Source organism: Martes martes (assembly GCF_963455335.1).
Source record: "Martes martes genome assembly, chromosome: 5".
Classification (NCBI taxonomy): Eukaryota; Metazoa; Chordata; class Mammalia; order Carnivora; family Mustelidae; genus Martes; species Martes martes.
Window position 1 is genome coordinate 116,637,915 of NC_137892.1, and position 19,156 is coordinate 116,657,070.

A 19,156-nucleotide genomic window follows, 5' to 3' on the forward strand; every position below is an offset into this window, starting at 1 on the left:
TTTCCCCTTTCCAGCCCGGGTCTGCCCAGCTCAGCCCAGCTCTTCCCCAGCATAGACGCCGGTATTCAGCGATCCTTCGCTCGCCACTTTGCGAGGAACTTTGGCTAGCTCCCCTGCGCCACCCGGAGAGGGATGTTAATGAGGGAGCGTGGCCCGGCGCGGCGAGCCAGCAGGCTCTTTGAGCCACGATTGGCTGCAGCGAGGCGGAAGGATGACGTTATGCAAATGAAGGGGCAGGCCTGTGAGGCGCGAGCCCCGCCTCCTCCCTTTGGGGTTAGTGTGCCTGTGTTTAGCTCTGGGGAGAGTCAAACTGGATTCCATAGGGAAAGCCTGCAAATCACTTCTATTTTAGCAAGGAGAAAACAGAATCTCCATCCAGCAGGGTCCACCCCTCTCTCTTTCTCCCTCTCCTCTCTCTCTTTCTCTCTCTCTCTCTGTCTTTCCCTCCCCCCCTTCCTCTTTCCCTCTCTCCCCCTTCCCCCCACCCCACTCTGCCTCTCTGGTGTATCTGTCTACGGCAACCAGCGTCCTCCTCATCTATACGCACTGAAAGGAAAGAAACATCTTTGGTTGGGAGAGAAGGAGGAAAAAAAGAGAGAGAGAGAGAGAGAGAGAGAGAGGAAAAAACTTGCCTGGTTGTGGAAAATGACACTTCAAGTAGCAAAGCCGGCAGCGCGAGTTGAGTCTATTGTTTCTTAAATTGCCATCAGGGCTTTTTTTTTTCTTCCTGCTTCTTCAAGTGAAGGGTACCTCTACAAAAGGAAACTCCAGCCCCTCCTGTCCTCCACCGGCCTGTGATCATTACAAAAAAAAAAAAAAAAAAAGCAAAAAAAAAAAGCAAAAAAAAAAAAAAAAGCAAAAAAAAAAAAAAAAAAAAAGCACCCAAACCAAAAATTAACCAACCAAACAACCCCCAACAGCCAAGCATACATCTCTATTTTTTTATTTTGGTCTTTTCGTTGGATTTTCCCTTCTTTTTTTTTTTTTTCTCTCCTTTTTTTTTTTTTTTTTTTTTTTTTGGTTATCGCTCAGTTTTGAGCGAAGGTTTACATTTTTTTTTTAAAAATTTGCTTTCCAGCCCGCCTTGATCTTCCAGCACGAGTTCATCGTCTCAAAAAAAAAAAAAAAAATCTCTGGCTGGCGTTTTTCTTTCCTCTTTTTTTTTTTTTTTTTTTTCAATATTTTCAAGGGGGAGGAGATTTTCCACAAGAAAAGGTTGTTTTCATGTTTGGGATTCAGGAAAGCATCCAACGGAGTGGAAGCAGCATGAAGGAAGAGCCGCTGGGCAGCGGCATGAACGCGGTGCGGACGTGGATGCAGGGCGCCGGGGTGCTGGACGCCAACACGGCGGCGCAGAGGTGGGTACCGCTCGGGGACCGCGGCCGGGGAGGCGAGCCGCAAGCAGAAGAGCCGGGAAGCGGTGGCGGCGGCCGCTGCGGGGCCGGGCGGTGCTGGAGAGTCCGCCGCTCCGCTCGGCTCGCCTCCGGGTCTCCGCGCTCCCTGGCCGCGCTGCCTTGGTCGCCTGCGGCCGGAGAGAGCCCGGAGCTGCCTGCGAGGAGCCCACGCTTTGCCGGCACTTTCCCCTGCTTCGCCTGTGACTGTTTTCATTTCGTTTTAAGCCAGAAGAGGCGTCTCACCAGCACGATGTTGGATATCTGTGTTTTTATGTGATTGCTCTTTCTTTCCCGCTGGCAGTCTTCTCTTTCTTTTTTCTTACTTTCCTTCCTTCTTTTCTCTTCCTTTCTTTTCTTTTTTCTATCTTTCCTTCCTTTCTTTCCTTCCTTTTTTCTTTCTTCCCTCCTTTCTAAACTTTTTTTCCTTCTCTCCTTTCTTTCCCTCCCTTCCTCTTCTTTCTTTCCTTCCTTCCTCCTCCTTCCTTTTTCCTTCCCTTTTTTCTTCCTTCTTTACTTCTCTTCCTTTTCTCTTTTCCTTTCCTTCCTTCCCTCTCTTTCCTCTTTCTATCCTGGCTTTCTTCATTCTTTCCTTCTTCCCCTTCTTTCTTCACTCCTCCCTCCTCTCTACCCTTTCCCTTACCTCCCTTTCTCTCTTCGTTTATCTCCCCACTCCTCCCCAGAACCTTCTCTTAATTCTCTAGTCTGGTTCTCTGTCCCTCTTTCTCTACCTTTCAGTTTTTCTTGTTCCACCGGTAGAACAGCAACTCCCAACTTTAATTCTGACATCTCCGAAAAGGCTTCCTCACCCTCTGTCACCATGGTCCCTTACAGCCCCTCTCCCACTCAGTTCCTGAGATGTTAGACTGTGAGGCCTGGAGGCACTGCCCTTGGAGATTGACGTGGGGGAACTTTTCTGGGCACTCTTATCACCCTTTCCGGGGACTCCTAGTCCCAAGTGAGAAATGGTCTTTTTTTTTCCAGACCACCAGCTGGGCTTGGGGGAGTAGGAGATCTGGTGGCCACTAGCCCTATAGGACTCTGAGAGGGCGGAAGGGGAAAAAGGAAGATGACTAATTACCTCATCCTCATCTTCTCCGGGCAGGGGACAAGTGTCTGCAACACGGTTCCCATCCCCGCTGAGTACGAGGATGGGGGTGGTTAGTAGTGAGAGTGAGTTGGGTAACTGGCTGGAAGCGAAAGAGTGTGTGTGTATGTGCGCGTGTGCGCGTGTGTGCGTGTGTGTGTGTGTGTGTGTGTGTGAGCGCGCCCTTGTGTTGGGCAGGTCGGGTTGTTAGTGGCCTGCCGGCGCCCCTGGCACCCGAGCCTCCAGTTCCCCCGCGGGCGCGCTCAGTCGGCACCCCTGGTCCGTAGGATTTCTGGAATGAGTGTGAGGGTTTCTGTGGAGCGGCGAAACTTTGTCAGAACAGGTCTTTAAAAAAAAAAAAAACAAAACACCCCAGTTCCATGTTCCACAGCGACCACCCCTGACAGCTCTGAGTCCCCTACCCTCAGATCCTTTTTCTCACTTGCTTTATTTGGGGAGGGGGCATGCGGTTTCCCGAGGCCGAGCGCGCGCGCTTGGCTGGGGCACTTGACGTTTCCTGGAGGATGGCTTCGGCTTCCAGAAGCTGAGCCTGTTCCTCATCCATCCTCACCTGCCCTCGAAGCTGAGGCAGGAGATTCGTGGGGGTGGCGGGGACCAATTCCCTTGCTTTCCTCCCTCCAAATTGTAAACGACCAGCTGTATTCCTCGAACGCGGGTTCGCCGCATCCACCTCCACTTTTCTTTCTTCCCACGCAGCGCGTGTCAGGTCGGAGTAAATGCCTGCAGGGTTTTATCTCCTGCGCAAAATCCAAACAAAACTTTTCAGGGCTCTTCCGCGAGTTCGGGGGGCGCGCCCTGTGGATTGGACACGCGAGAACACGCATGTCCCGCCGCCGGGTGGGCTCCGGGCGCCGGAGGGGGCGTGTAGGGCGCCCACTGGGTGTTCTGGGGGTAGAGGAGGTTGATGTGTGAGGGTTCTCGCGTGTGTAAGGGGTGACAAAGGGTCGCGCGTCGGTGTCCAGCTTAGCCGTCTAACTCTGCGTCTTTGGCCGCAGCGGGGTGGGTCTGGCCCGGGCTCACTTTGAGAAGCAGCCGCCTTCCAATCTGCGGAAATCCAACTTCTTCCACTTCGTCCTGGCCCTCTACGACAGACAGGGCCAGCCCGTGGAGATCGAGAGGACAGCCTTTGTGGGGTTCGTGGAGAAGGAAAAAGTAAGTGGGCGCAGCGCCGCTGCCCCTCGCCCTGGCCGGGGAGCAGGCCCAGCCGCTTCGGGAGGCGCGCTCCTCGGCGAGTGCAAAGCTTCCGTAACACGCTCCTGAGCGGGGTCCCCCCAAGCCACTTCCCGTCCTGGGCGAACCCGGGCTCCTCATCCGTGAGGTTCTGCTCCAAAAAAAGTTCGCGTGGGGCTCCAGAGCTGGAGAGAGGCGAGCCCGGCTTCGCACTCCAGAGTGAAGGGCGCCGGGGATGAACCCGCCCTCGACCGCGCGACCACGCGCGGCTCCTGCCTCTGCAGACCCAGGCCCGAGCCCCCAGGCCCCACGGAATTTTCTGGAAGGGAAGAGGGAGCAGTAAGGGTCGGGAGGGCGGCAGAGGGATCACAGTTGGCCGCAATTTCTGCTGCTCCCGGGCCCGTCCGGTTTCCGGCCGGGGGTCCCGTCTTCGGGAAAGTTGCCTCGAAGTGGGTCCACTCGCTCACGCCGACCTCTTTCCTGCGTCTCTTGTGTCTTTGCGTCCTGCCGCAACCCAGGAAGCCAACAGCGAAAAGACCAATAACGGGATTCACTACCGGCTCCAGCTCCTCTACAGCAATGGTGAGGCTCCGGTCTGTTCCGCGCCGGCACCCCGGGGCCCTGGGTGAGGCAGGGTGCGCGGGAAGATCCAGGTGGACCAGAGCCCTGAGCACGCAGAGTCGTCCCCCGGCCTCGGGGTGACGGGTCCTCTCCTAAGTTTCGCCTGAGGAGGTTTCACCCGCGGAGGCCCTGAGTAGCCGGAAGGCGGCCGTAGCGGCCTCGAGCACACCTGGGGTCAGGTGTAGAGTCCCGGCCCTCAAAGGGCCAATTTCTTTCTTCCTCCCATTCCTAGAGCCTGTTTTCTTGGCTTAGCTCCGGCTCTAGGCCCAAAGTCCTTTGGGTTCAGGGGGCTCGAGCAACCGTGGCCTTGATGGCTCCCGGAGAACGCGCGGAGGGGTTCCCTCCAAGAAGGAGAGAAGCCAGGTGGGGGGGGTCCTGCCACATTCTCAGCGGCCGTTTCTTGGGGACTGGCCCCTCTCCGGACACTGGGGAAAGTGGGGGTGGTGGTGTCCCTTCTGTGCTTCTCTGGGACAGTAGGCGTTGCATAAGCCTCGGAGCCCCATTCTTTGTTTTTTGTTTGTTTGTTTGTTTTGCGGCAGTTCCTCTCTCACTTAATTTTCCTTCTTTCCCCCATCCCCTTCCCCTCTCCCCCAGGGATAAGGACGGAGCAAGATTTCTACGTGCGCCTCATTGACTCCATGACCAAACAAGTAAGTTTCTGAATTTCGCGCCGCGGGTTGACTCGAGGGCCTCGAAATTTGGGGAACTCAAGAAGCTGGCTACTCCTTAGCGCGGGGTCTGGGGCTCAAACTCTCTACGCCAGGGCGGACCTCAGACCTCATTCTAGCGCAGCCTACAGTGCGGATACACACCCTAGCGCCCACCTCGTGGGGAAGATGGCTCGACGGCTCCTTCCCACCAAGGAAGACTCAGGCCTCTTGCATTAATACTACAGGTGCTGAGAGGCGAGAGTAAGTGCTGAACTTCCTTTGACCCGGCCGAGGAGCCCCAGGGGGCGCAAAAGGTGCCCAGGGACCTTGGCGTGGAGTGGGCTGAACTTGTGAAACCCGAACCCTCCCAGCCACTCCTGGGAGATCTAGGGTAGGGAATGGTGTGGGGGGCCTAGGGATCTTACTCAGGAATGGTGACATGAGCTGAGAGCGCAGATGACCCACACCAGAGATTTTTTAAAAAGGAGGTGGTAGTGGTGGTGTTGTTGGAAGAGGGAGCGACAATTGTTAGAGGGTATTTTGCAAAAATCCTCCTGCTTTTGCCTCCAAATTTGGCAAAAAGCCAGGCAGCATGAGTGAGCTTGTGGTCTTAAAGGTACATAGGCGGCATTTTCTTCAACTCCCCAACATGAGGGTGTCAAGCAGCGTACATTAAGGTTGAGTTATGGTTTAAAAGATACAATTATGAGCCGAATCAGAAAAGAGGCCTGACGTTTTAATGAGGCACAGGAGCCTTTTTTTTTTTTTTAATTTTAAGAAAAAGTTTAGTTTCAGAATTAAGTAGCTGGTTAGGTAGTTGGAGGACTTAGTAACAAAAAAGAAGCCAGCTTTATTGGGTGGGGGAAAGAAACTAGAACAAAGAGCAAAGTTATACATTGTGTACTAACCACCAATTTAGTAAGAGGAGTAACACTTATTTGCTTGATTGCAATTTAGAAATAGTTTTTCTTTAAAATGAGGAGGGTGATCTCCTTTCATAGATACTGACTTGGAAGTTTTCAAATTAGGGTATACATGCATATTTAAAAATTATTTTTAGATAAGCATGGCTTAAATATGTTCTACAAAATGCACATTCAGAAGATTTTGGAAATTTTGAAATCTATTCAGCAAGAACCTTTCAGTAATAGTTGATTTTCATTGTTAGTCTTGTATTTCATTTTGAACCAAGTAGAAAACATGAGGGTATGAAATATAGTTTTAAAAATAATTAATAAATACCTACTGAGGTCTATTTCAAGTTATTTGCCTAAAATATTTGACTTTCTTGAAGATTCATTTCTTGGTTTATCAGTCAGAGTAAATGCACATTTGTACTTCCAATCTTGGTCTTTTTTTTTTTTTTTTTTTTTACTCATTTTGATTATTACATAGGATAATTCTCTTTCATTTGGACACATTGTATTATGTAAAAAAATTTTTTTCCCTATCACACAGAAACACAAAAGCCTGATTTCAGTAACTTTTTTTTTTTTTACTGTATCAAAACAAAAATGTCCTAAGTGGAGTTTTGTTTTAAAAAATTGTCTTTGATACCCTAGATACCTTTTCCTGCCATTCTCATCAGAGGAAAGAAAAGAGCAGAGGGGGAGGGGGAAAGTATGAACTGTAATACATATTACATATATCTTTATTAGAAATTACTTTTTAAAACATAAAAAAATCCCCACAAACCAGAATGTAAGGCTTATCTGCTTGTGCAACATTGGCCACTTAAATATTAAATTATAGGCAGCACTATGAAAGGAACAGTTGTGAGGAGTGCAAAATTAAGACATGTTTGAAGAGATTAACTACTTTCAAAACTTTTAGACCCCTTAAAGAAAAAGTGCCACCAAGAACTGATTTTCTCATTATGAAATGAACTGACTTTACACAGTCTCATATAGTGGGGGAATAATTTTGATTTTTATAAAGCAATATATCAAAAATCATTTTACTAACAAGGTCATAGAGTTTAAGAAAAACTACAGTTTAGGGCATTCGTTGACTGCATGGTATTAGAAATTCTATCAGTTGGGTGTGGGAGACTAGAACAAGATGCAGTTTATTTTTAATAATAACAGGTTTGAGAAAGTCAATTGCCATAATCTGACATCTCACTGAAAGTTAAAATTATAAATGTATGCAATTATATATTTTGGTGGGGAGTGACCTGAGAAAGGTTTAAGTAACTAACTGAATTGATTCCAAAAATAATCAAGAGAAGATGTGTGTGGTTTTTGTTGTTGTTGTTTTTTGAGACGTACCTATTTGCTTTCTTAGTAATTTTCTAATGCCTCTGTGTAGGTTTCACTTTGAAAGGCAATCCCTGCCCATTATCTGTTTGTTTGTTGATTGTGTGCTGAAAGAGTTTAGGAAGTAGGTTAGATTCTTGTAGACATAGTTAATACAGTAGTCCTCAGAAAGCAGATCTGTGTGAAGAAACATAACTTTTCCTGTTTGTGACATAATTATTATATTTTAGTCTTAATGAGTTAAACAGTAGATTCTCATCTAGCTTGTGATTATTCTATGATAATTAACTACCAAGTCTGATTTATAGCTTCTTAAATTTTTTATTTTTGTTACATATGCAGTGACCCCTTCAATCAGAAGTAAGGCTTGACATAAGCTGATTGATTAAATGATTACAATTTTTTTCCTCCATGAAATTCTTCCAGATAGACTCAGGATTTTGAGATTTAGAGTACAGAATAGGATAATATCAGTGATGTGATACGTTCTAATCACATCTTATATTTTGGAGGGAATACCTAGCCACCTTTCAAGTGTTTTCTCTAAGCTGTTTGTAACATTTTTTTATATCAGAGATGCAGCTTTATGGGTTTGATGTCTTATATTTGACTCAGAAGTTGGGGTTAAAACTCAAAGGGAATCTTTGGCAAGCAAAATCTAAACTATCTGTGCGCTCTCCGTTTTCATAGGATGTTCCTCAACTTGGGTGGAGTTAGCAGCATTGAAATCAAACAGAAATGTACTTAATCAACCAAGATGTATTGGTATGACACAGTATTTCACACCTTTTCAAAGTGTCTCATTACACTATTTTGGGTAATGACTCTTAATTTAGGACTCAAACAAGAAAGAGAAGTTTTATTACAAGCGAATGTGGAAGGATCTGAGAGCCCCCTTATCCATATGCCTCTCTCATAAAACACAAGGGATATGATGATATTTAAGAAATTCGTCCACCAACTAGAAAATGAGAGGCTTGCTTTTGGGAAGGGTTGTTCAAAACCAAGTTTAGCTGGACTAAAAATAGGTTGTTTTTGTGTCATTGCTGTTTTTGGTATTCCATTAGTGAGCATGCAGAAAGGCCTGTAGGACCTAGAAGTTTATGGCTGTTGAGTTCAGAAACAATATCTACTGCAGAATCTCAAATGAACCCAGTGGGGGAGGTCTGATGTTTAATGTGCCTCATTTCAGACTTTCATGTAGTATTTGAAATATGATTAAGTTCTGTGATTGCTTTGGTGAGTTAACATTAAATAGTTTAAAAAAAAAAAGCCTTTAACTTACCTTCCCTCCTACCATCTTGCTTTTAAAAAAGTGACATTTTTATAATTCAAAGGGTACCAAATTCCATAAAGTTATCAAAAGCAAAATACTCCTGTCCGCAGAGAGAAGCTCTTTTTTGGAAAGGGAAAAATAACAGTCACATAATCCTTGTCATGTATGGGTTTGAAGGTAGGTGGTATGGTGAAGGGACCCCCAAAAAAGGTCCAAGCTTAGCGGGTGGGGAGGCCCAAAGTACAATGATCAGAAATGCTGTCCTCTTTCTCTTACAAGCTAGTCTTCTTTATATATTTGTTTTGATGTTCCTGGTACTTTAAGTTATTGATGCTAGCACATTTCTTCCTATTGATTGTTTCATTATATCCTGCCACAGCTACGTAGATTTGATTAACAACCCTTTCAGTTCATGGTTCTTCATTGGTAGATAAACACATTTTTAGTATATCAATAAGTTCCAAAGGAATTCACTCGGGCCAGCAGAAAGGCTCTTTCATATATTTGGGGAAACAAACAAACAAAAAAGGCAAGTTTCTAGTCAGGAGCCACATTTCAGCAGCTTTCTCTCTCCTTTGGTAACATGTCAAAAAGGCAGGTGATTTAAATTTCCTTGCACATAGAGGAATGAAGAAGTTTGGAATTTTTATGCATGATCAGGACCTGTGTTTGGGAAAATGTAAACTCATCACAGTGGAAAATGTGTTGTTTGGAGTCTGGGGGTGAAAACAAAGCTGATGGTTTTGGAGAGATTGCTGGAGCCAGATGGCCTAGTACTTCCCCAGTCTGGCGGTCCAACTGCTCCCTCCTGGATAATATACAGCCATTTGTTCGGGGATATTTACGCTAGAGCTGTTTCCATGTGAATGTTTGAACAGCATTAAAAACGAACATATTAGTAGTGATGCATTTATCGAACTCCTATGACTACACCACTAGTCTGTTCTTACGTTTTGACTTACATTGCTGAGAGGAATGAAGGAGTGTTTGGATGTTGGCGAATTGTTTATATAGTTGTTGAGCAAGAATGATTTGGTCTCAGTGAGTAATTAAAGCATGTAAGCATTTGGAATCAAACTAATGGAAATAATGATAACACCTACCTTGAAGCTCTTTTGTGACAATTAAATGGACTCCTACATGTAAAATGCTTAGAATAGTGACTGGCACATATTAAGTGTTTAATACATTAGCTGCTTTTATTATTTTATTATTATTATTATTGTCCCACCGGGTTGACAAAGCCAGCTGTATCTACTAATATAGATGTACATGTAGTTATCATATGAGTGAAGTATCTCTTACTACTGTTAGAAAAAGAAGTACAATATGGGATTGTTAGAGTGGTTCAGTTTTTATCCTGGTGCTTGAATAATATAACGCAATTTGTTTCTTTGAGTCATTAAAGATGTACTCTAAAGCTAACTGCTTTCGATACACGTTCTCCTTTTATTCAGGGCTGTGATGTAACTGAACAGCATACTGAATATGATATCATTCCTTTGCAACTTTCCTAATTCAGTTCTGAAAACAGGCCTTCTTAGCTGCTAAGCTGAAATTACATCTTTATAATTTGTTCACCAGTAGCCCAGCAGCTAATTGAAGCAAAATAATTTTTTATTTTATCCCGCTATTAATGTTGGATTGCTGTTTGACACAATTGTTTATGAAATGTCAGATTTGTAGGGTTTTCTTTGGCACAGGTTAATTTTTAACTAGTGCTCCTTCACCTACTGGAAATTTCTGGAATCACATAAGCTAGCACTTTTTTTTTTTTTTTTTAATGACAAGCATATAACTTGGTGGTCGAATGCAGTGATTAATATTCTAGTACATTGATATTGTAGGTGTTCATATTATTATTTTTTTGATTCATTCCGATTCTTGGTAATTTGCTACCAAAGGCTTGTTGACAGTCTGTAATTAGAGGACGTTTTACTTCTGGTTGAAGGAGGTACTTTGTACATTCATGAACTTATTCTTGAAGGTGATAAATTAGGTTTAGCCTTTATTTTGTATGTAGAAAAAGAAGTAACATATTTTCAAGGGTACTGCTTTTACTTAAGTGGAAAATGAGGAGTTTTTGTTAGTTATGGATAACCCATCTCTCTTTCCTTTTTCTCTTTCTTTCCCTCTTTTTTCTTTCTTTTTTCCTTCCCTCTCTCCCTCCTGCCCTCCTTTTCTCTGTCTCCTTCTTTCCTTCTTCCCTCTCTCCCTCCCTCCCTCCGTTCTGTCCATCCTTCCTTCCTTCCTTCCGGTGACAAGTTTCCTATTGTTTGGTTATAAACCAAAAAGTTTTCTAATGAAAACATTTGTTCCTAACACCCTTTCGGATTTTGAAGACCCAAAGTCAAAACTATTTTCCTTGCCCTCTTTATTTTGGCTTAGAACATAAAGAGTTAAAACTATTAGAAGAGTAAACAAAGAAAAGCCATGCTCAATTCTCTGTATTTCCTTTGGCATCCTATTGAAGTGTGATCTTGGTGCATGTTCGGCTGTGTGTTTTTCGTCTTTTCTGTGTGGTCTTCATCCATAGTAAGTTTCAATTAACTTTTAAGACCCAGTGATATTTTAGAAAAGCAGTGATGAACCACACTGTGCAAGATGCCATCTAAAACAGCGGTCACTGAGGCAGATTTTCTTGATAGGTTGATTTATTTCTTTTTGAAGACCAGTATAGGTGGATTTATAATTGGGCATTTGAAATTGATGGCGTTTTATTCTCACAGTAAAACTTCAGGTACTGCTGTTGCATGAGGGTATGTAAGTTTAAGAATTCCTATTTTTTTCTTCATTTTTGTTAATTCTAAAAAATTCTTCTGGAAAAAACCCTCAATCTGATAATCAGTGGAGAGACTTTGATATTTTCTTTGCACTTATGAGGAGAGGACATTAAGGAAAGGGAGGGTAGTATATCAGGAAACTAAGTCTGGTCCACATAGGTCAAGTTGTGACAACTTTTTTTTTTATCAATTTCACCAGGTTTTTAAAGTTGAGATGAAATTAGGGCTGTGTATTCTTTTAGCTTTCTTCCTGCACAAGTACTCCTGCCACCTTCAGGGATATAATTGGCATTGGCAGAATTAAGGTCCATATTGTTTTATGCTTGATATTGTATTTTTTATTTCTTAGGTTAAAACCTGAACTTGCTTTGGCATCAATTCATTTATTTAAATAATGTATTTTATAGGTTTTCTCTCCCCCGCCTGCCCATGTCTGTAACAGGCCTCCGGTCCTTACTCCTGATAAACACATTGATTTATTTAAGCCACTGTTGTCTTTGTCGCTCTCACAGCAGACTACCTTCCTCACAGTGAGCAGACGCATGATTTACTAGGGAGGATGAAAATAAGCCTTCTTCTTGGTGTTCCATTGTCTGGGCCCTAAACCAGCTGTCTATTAAAATGGTTTCACTTAAACTAGTCAATGCTGTTTATATGCTTCTGTGATCTCCCAGCTGATCCTGTCTCAGGGAGCTTTATTCACAACGCACAGAGGCCCATATTTAAATTAGTAAGAAAAGCAGAAACTTCTAAGGTGGCGTTAGAAGATCCCTTTCCTTTTAGGCTTCGAGTCTGGGTTTGCTGAACTGTGAAGCCATCTTGATGAGTGTATGAGATGTGCACGGTAGAGAACGGATGTGAGGCCATCGGTTGTGTATGTAAGCTGGACGGAGATCTTTGGGACATTTTTAAAAAGTCTGTTTTATTGTGGACACTCTTCTTCAGAGATATTCAGCAAAATAATTTTATCATATTTCCCCATTTTGGATTTCAACGGAATGTTGATTTCTTGGCCCATATCTTTTATGTGACTGTGTGTGTGTGTGTGTGTGTGTGTGTGTGTGTTTTAAGAAGGCTTTTCAGTAACAAATACTGCGTAGGTGAGGTTGGAGGTAGATCTGCCTGTGACCAAGGTCTACTCTGGAGCCAATTCTGTTACACTGAGGTTCTAGCTTACTATACTCCCAGATTTTAGTTCTACTTCATAGGAGAGTCAAAAGATTCCCGGTTTCTCTTGCTTTTATTTTAGAAGTCACAGAAGTAGCCCTTCTTTCTCTGTGTGTATGGGCAAAAAATTATTGTCCTGTTGGGGCCTCAAAAAGAGGGACAGCAGAAAATTTAGGCATCCACTTCTCTCCAGAATTCCTAACTATTTCTGAGCAAATCCAAACTCATGCTTTTATTTTTCTGTGCTTGATTTAGAGAAGGAGTCTCCTTTTTGACTGCTGCCTGAGCGAAGTGGCAGTTTGGCATTTGGTGAAGAGATCTGTTACAGAGGTCCTGGGCCTTCCACAAATGATATGTGGTGACTAAAGATAAAAGCTTGGGATCCTTGGGCATCCTTGGATCATCTCCTGTTTAGGGGAGTTGTGAGAATATCTGCATTGTGACATATCTTTCATTGACTATCATCGTGGATCCACTTATTTCGGTGGAACCAGCAGCCTCAACAAAAATAATATCACTTAGAAAGAAGTGAGAAGACCTGATGTAACTGATACACATTCCTCTTAAACAAACAAAAACAAAACAAAACACTTATCTTTTTACAGGAAGGAAAACCCTACCAATATTTGTGAATATATTTACCACATTACTTGTATTAATTTAGCATGACAAAAAACTGAAGTTGAAACAGAGGTTATCAGGGATATTAAGAGAATGTCCCAAACATGTAGTGATAATAGGATATTACAAAAATGCATGATTAGAATTTTTTAGCACCATATTTGGGACCTAATCTGTTACTTACAGTGTTCCTTTGATTTCAGCAGTGATCTCAATAAATAAAGCAGACAGACATAATTTTTGGTTTTCAAAATGTTTTCGATTTACTCAAAACACTTTCTTGAATAAAGCAACTTCTTGGGTATTTGAAAAGGTCTTTTAAGAATACAGGAAAGAATCATCTGTGTAGGCTAAAACTAGTGGATGAAAATTTTAGGGATAATATGATATTACTATAATGCAGATTATCTCTCCATAGGAGAGTTATGAATTACATAAAGTAAAGTAGAAACTTCACAGGGGGGAGATCTGGCTGATGATCTCTGGTGGATGGCAGGCACCACCTTTACCAAATGGTCAGAGCTTACTGCCTGTAGTGGATGTAGCTGACAGTGAGATTTGATACACTGAGAAGAACTCAGAATCACATCTGTGGTATTCTGGCCCTGAATTGTGTAACTTCAGTCTAAGTCCAAGGAAACATCAGACAAACCCAAACTGAGGATATTCTACAAAAGAACTGGCTTGTATTCTTTAACAATGTCAATATCATGAACTACAGCCTCAGGAATGTTCTATATTAAAGGAGACATGATGACTGAATGCAATGATTGATATTGGATTTATGAAATTTTTGTTTATTTATTTATTTATTTATTGCTGTGAAGGACATTATTCGGTAATTGGTGAATTTCGATAAAGTCTATAGATTAGATTATTGTATAGTGCTACTTTTCTAATTCAGATAATTGTACTGTGGTTAAGGAAGAGAATTCTTTGTTTTAAGGAAATACATGCTGAAATATTTAGAGTATGTCTGCAGTTCACTTAAAAATGGCTCAGGAAAAAATGGAAATGAATAAGCAGATTTAGTAAAGTGTAAACATTTGAGGAATGTGTTTAAAGACTATCTTGTAATTTTTTATATATTCTTGCAACTTTTCTATAAGTCTGAAACTATGTCAAAATAAAACATTAAAAAATACAGAGTTATGGAAGGCTAACCATAAAAAATGGTTTTGAAGGGCCAGTGGTAGGGAAAGGTTTTCTCCTTATACAAGTATTTTACATCATGTTTTTATTTTTTGCAATTTTTGTTCTGTAATGCAATTAGTTCTCATACCTAGAGCCTGCCCTAGGGTCTGTACGCACTGTGTCTTAAGCTGTCTTGATCCTTTACAGGTTCTAAAAGTCCCAGGTTTATAAACAAAGCACATTAGAGCCAAGTACAAGTTAGTTACTGCAACATCTCTGTGCACTAAATAAGGATAGTCTCTGGTTCATTTAAATAGTTTTGTCACCAAGAAATTGAGAGTTATCTGAATGTGTGAAAATAATTTTATTAATAATTTGAAGCTGTGTTTGTATTATGCAGTGATACAGTGTTAAGTTAGTTAAAATGTATCCTGAGGTAGAGCACTGCTCTGCCAATGGCTGTGTTTTTCTTTGGCCCAGGTATTAACGTGTCGATTTTCCAGGAAGCTGCCGTCTCAGGGAAACTTCAGGGTGATTTTTAAGCAAAATGTTTGTATGCACATTACTGAAAACAGACAAAGACGTATTGGCTGACGAGGTGGTTTGGAGTCCAAATTTTGGGAGTCACATGTAATTCTTCTCAGTTTAGGGAGATAACTCTATGGCTTAAGCCCACACACACAGCATATGCCGGCGCGTATTACTGTTTGGGTGGGTGTACACCCTGGAGAGCACATGTTTTCAGCCTGTAGGCGGGAGGAAGGATTTTCCCTGATTGATGAATCATCTCAAAGAAGACACAGTTAGTGAACGGACTCATTAAGCATACCCCCACTTGTTTTCTGCTACTCATCTCTAGAACACTAAATGTTGGGGCTGGAAGTAGTAAAATGAAGTGATGAATGCATATTTAAAAGTCAGATCCACGTGCTTTTCTATATTTTAAATCACTAGCATCTGAATCTGCTAAATAAACCTGGGTTTTTCCTCCTCATTGATTAGATTCATGTTATTCTGAATTGAAAGGAGAATTGTGGTTGTCTTGACAACAGAAGTTCATCTCACACACTGATCCAAAGGTGTGTGTTATAAGAATGTGGTTGATGGGACAGAGGGGAACATATGCTCTGTACCTGATTTGGGTTGATCCTTAACAATGGATCTCGAAGCAGTCAGCTCCGTGAGGTCTTGGGCTCCCAAGAGCTAACTGGCCCTCAGCGATGTTGAAGTGCTCAAGCCCTCAATTGCGAGAATTTGTTCTCTGGTACTTGGTTCCATTTTTAGCTCAAATCATGCCTTTGTTTACAGGCCATAGTGTATGAAGGCCAAGACAAGAACCCAGAAATGTGCCGAGTCTTGCTCACACACGAGATCATGTGCAGGTAAGAAATACCTTGTTCTCTTCCTTTAATTAGCAAAGAGAAGGTGAATTTATATCTCAAAGCCAGGTGAGCTCAGATCGATTGTTGGGTATATATTTATCTTACTTCTATTAGATAATCTAAAAAGGAGTATTTGGTAGTAAGGCTCACGGACATCTCAGTGGTTCTTGATTATTTATTAGATTTCATCCTGAAAGACATACATTTCCATTTTGATATCACACTTTTAATGGCCACAAAACAGAGTCCTCCCCTTCTTCCTTTCAATCGAATAAAATACAATATATCCCTTTAGTGTTAATGTATGTGCTCAACTACATTGCTAGTAAAATGAATAAGAGTTCTACTGAGGTCAACAGAAGCCTCTGGATAAGATGTGAATGTTATAGTTCCCCTTTTTAATTCTCCCACTTAAAAATGTAACCATCAGTACAAAGGCATCATTCCTCCTTAAATTGAGTGTGGGTTTCCCCCCTCCCTTGCCTCGATCTCTCAATCTTAGTTACCCTGTATGTAATTGTGATGACGTAGCTAATGTTTCTCCATAGCAGTGAGCTTTTGGAAGGATGGCAAATGTTTACACCTGAAAGTTATAAAAATTCATCTCATCCACAAACGAGTGTATTTATTTTGCCTGTAATCAGACACAAGCCACATTGGAAACCAAGCCAGCAGACCAAATTCCCTTTCATGGCCCCAGCCAGTCCTCCACATGTGAGAGAGTAGGGCAGAGGACAGCCTTTAAACTTGCAGTATAGGATTCTTATTCTTTCTAGAATAACACCTGACATATTCTGAGTACTTGGATAAAGCATGAAGATGCCACTATGCATCAGGGAAAGGCTACTAATTGCTTTGTTAGCCATGCAGGCTTTCCCTGGCACAAAGCAGGCTTGGCTCCTGACTATTACTGACCAGTCGTTTTAGGCTTCCGCTGCCACTTCTGCGTGGGTGGGCTTTATCTGCTGCTCCCGGACTTGTGGGGAAAGCAATCTTTAAACTCCACAGGTGGGAATAAAATAAAAAGGGCTTAATGTGTTTTCTTCGGGAAATCTCAAATATTAACTTCTATATCTATAATTATGTATGTCTATAAAATTTTCTTTTTTTTTTTCCTTTTTAAAAAGCACACTTTTAATAGAGTATTCTAAATTCCTCAGGAGTTTCACAGGTTTTCACTTCAGTGATTTGTAAAACTTGGTAATTATCCTACAAACAGGTAGCCTTTCCTTACCTTTGAAACCATAGCAGAAAATACAGTCATCAGTTTCTTGGAAGATATTATTAGGCAAAAATTAGTGTACTGTATACAACGATCATACCATTAAAGCTGAGTTGTACTTTCCAGAATTAAATGGGTAAAATCATTTTGAAAAGCATTAAAAAAAGACCCCCTTTGTATTATTATTTTTCTGATCATATCTCTTATTTTAGCTTCCCGCAATTAGCATGTCATTAGAATGAATTTTCCATGTTCTGTTACATGGGATTCTAGCAAATAGGGGACAGGCAGGAAGATGGATCTCAAACAATAGGCCAACAAATGTCTATGTATCACAGATTTGCATCTCATATCTGTACATGTTTGGACTATGCTAGAAATAATTCTATTCTTGAAATACTTAAAGATATATTATGCCTTTCACCCACAAGCCTACCCCCTATTAACGCAGTTTATATTTTTTCTTGTTCTTAAAATTCATTGGTCCAAAGTATTTTATTATGCAGGTTGGTGTGCTTTACTGCTGACATTCTTTCTATTTTTCAGAAACATAAAAATAGCAAAAATAAAATTCTCAAGCCACCGAAGGCAAATGATGATGTTTGTACTGTGTGGCTAAGAGGGAAAAGCCATATTCAAAATGTCATCCTGCTAATGTTACAGATTACGGTTTTCCTGGCTGCCTGTAGATGTGTAAGGGGTACTGTTTGTTTACCAGGCCGCCATGACCCTATTACACAAACCTGTCATCTATTGTGTGGCTAACAGTCTTTTAAATTGCAAATCTGATGCTCTTTAGGGGGCTTCAGGAAAAAAATTCTCACTTTCCTCACCATCCTATTTCTCTTGATTTCTTGCCTGTTGTAAGTGGAAGTTGGGATGTGCTGAATTTGCACCAGGGGTGCAAATGCAGGCTCAATTATAAGCATAAAATTAGAGTCTGTTCACCATTAATCAGCCTGGCTAATTGCTATGCACCACCATTAGCCATATGGTGTGAAAGACAGCTTGCTCTCCCCAAGATGAAATTTCTTCATTGCAGACATGAAATAGTGAGGGCCCTGGATTTTAAAATAGCTTGTTTTAGATATTTAATTTCTAAACAACTTTCTGCAGTGCCTTCTATCAAGGCTAACGGCACAATAAAACTTTGCATTTATGTCACAAAAGCTGTATATTTATAGTACATTGGAGCTATGGTAAAGGAGACACAGAGAATTTAGATCGACAAGAAAGGGCTTGGATGATTCTGTTTTGTTGCAGGCAATGAAAAAAGAAAAAGAAAAAAAAAATTGAAAAACACCAGGGGGCTGTGTCTCAGTTGGTTGCAAATTAAAAAAAAAAAATTTATTTTATTCTGTTGAGAGGGTAACCCCATTGCATGAGCTGGCTAAAGGACTTATGACCCTTGGATTGTACTTACTGTCTCTCTTTGAGGCAAAATTTCTTTGACTTGATGGTGTACAACTCTTTTTGTGGAATTCTGGGATGGTTTCTGCATTTTTGGTGAATTGGGATCTACCATACAGATTATCATTATATTTCGCTAATACTTAGTGGTTAAATTCTTTAAAAAATATGCCACCCCAAGGATTTTTTAAAGCGGGAGTCCATAGGGATTTGATTATACTGTGTCTCAACGTCCTATGTTTAAATGTAAATGGAAAATAGGACCTATGCTTGGTAGGGGAGCCCTAGTCTCCAACCCCCTCAGGCAGGCCAAAGTCAATTTTCTCCCTTTCCAGTGCACAGGACGGTTGCAGGGGATGGGTGCTCTGTTTAGGAAAGCATTCTTTTTCTATTATCAGTGCCCAGCCTCTTGTGGGACCATGAGTTCCCAGGGCAAGCTCAGGGCAACCTCTTGAAATAGTCTGTTCTTTCTTCTTCTTTTGATGGCTTGTTCTGATTTTGTCCTTCAGATTTCTACTTAAGCATGGTTTTTTTCAGGAAAGTGTCCATGGCCCTTGGCCTGAGTTCTGTCTCCTTGTTATGCACTCCTATTATATCCCATGCTTTTCCTTCATAACAGTTGGCACATTGTAACTGTGTGTCCAGGTCCTGTCCAGGCAGAGAAGTCACTCAGCTTTCGTCTCTGCTTTAGTTGTCCCATGTGTGAAGTGGGGGGAAATGTTACTTCTCTTATAGGGTAGTTGTTAAGATTAAATGCTATAATCCCCATAAATACTTATCACGGTGTCTGACACATGGTAAGTACTGAGTGTCTATTGTTATTCGTGATAGGAAGAGCAGTAGTATTTGTAGTAACACCAGTGGAAACAGAAGTAGTAGTACTAATAACAGCTATGTCTGCCGTGTCTAGCTAAGTACCTGGTACATAGCTGCTCAGAGTGAAACATGATAAGAGAACATTGA

At 42.0% G+C, this 19,156-nt stretch overlaps 1 protein-coding gene across 4 annotated transcripts in view; it reads left to right on the forward strand.

Moving 5' to 3' along the window:
* Positions 1-1,224: 1,224 nt before the first annotated feature.
* Positions 1,225-19,156, forward strand: part of EBF1 (EBF transcription factor 1) — a gene marked incomplete at its 5' end in the record, with an annotated part of 382,001 nt that continues 364,069 nt past the window's right edge. For all 4 annotated transcript variants that reach the window (XM_080803881.1, XM_080803882.1, XM_080803883.1 and 1 more), the window contains 5 exons: positions 1,225-1,358; positions 3,495-3,651; positions 4,188-4,251; positions 4,885-4,940; positions 15,488-15,561. In XM_080803881.1, the coding sequence (XP_080660007.1) occupies positions 1,225-1,358; positions 3,495-3,651; positions 4,188-4,251; positions 4,885-4,940; positions 15,488-15,561 (485 nt within the window). The remainder of the gene's footprint in view (positions 1,359-3,494; positions 3,652-4,187; positions 4,252-4,884; positions 4,941-15,487; positions 15,562-19,156) is intronic.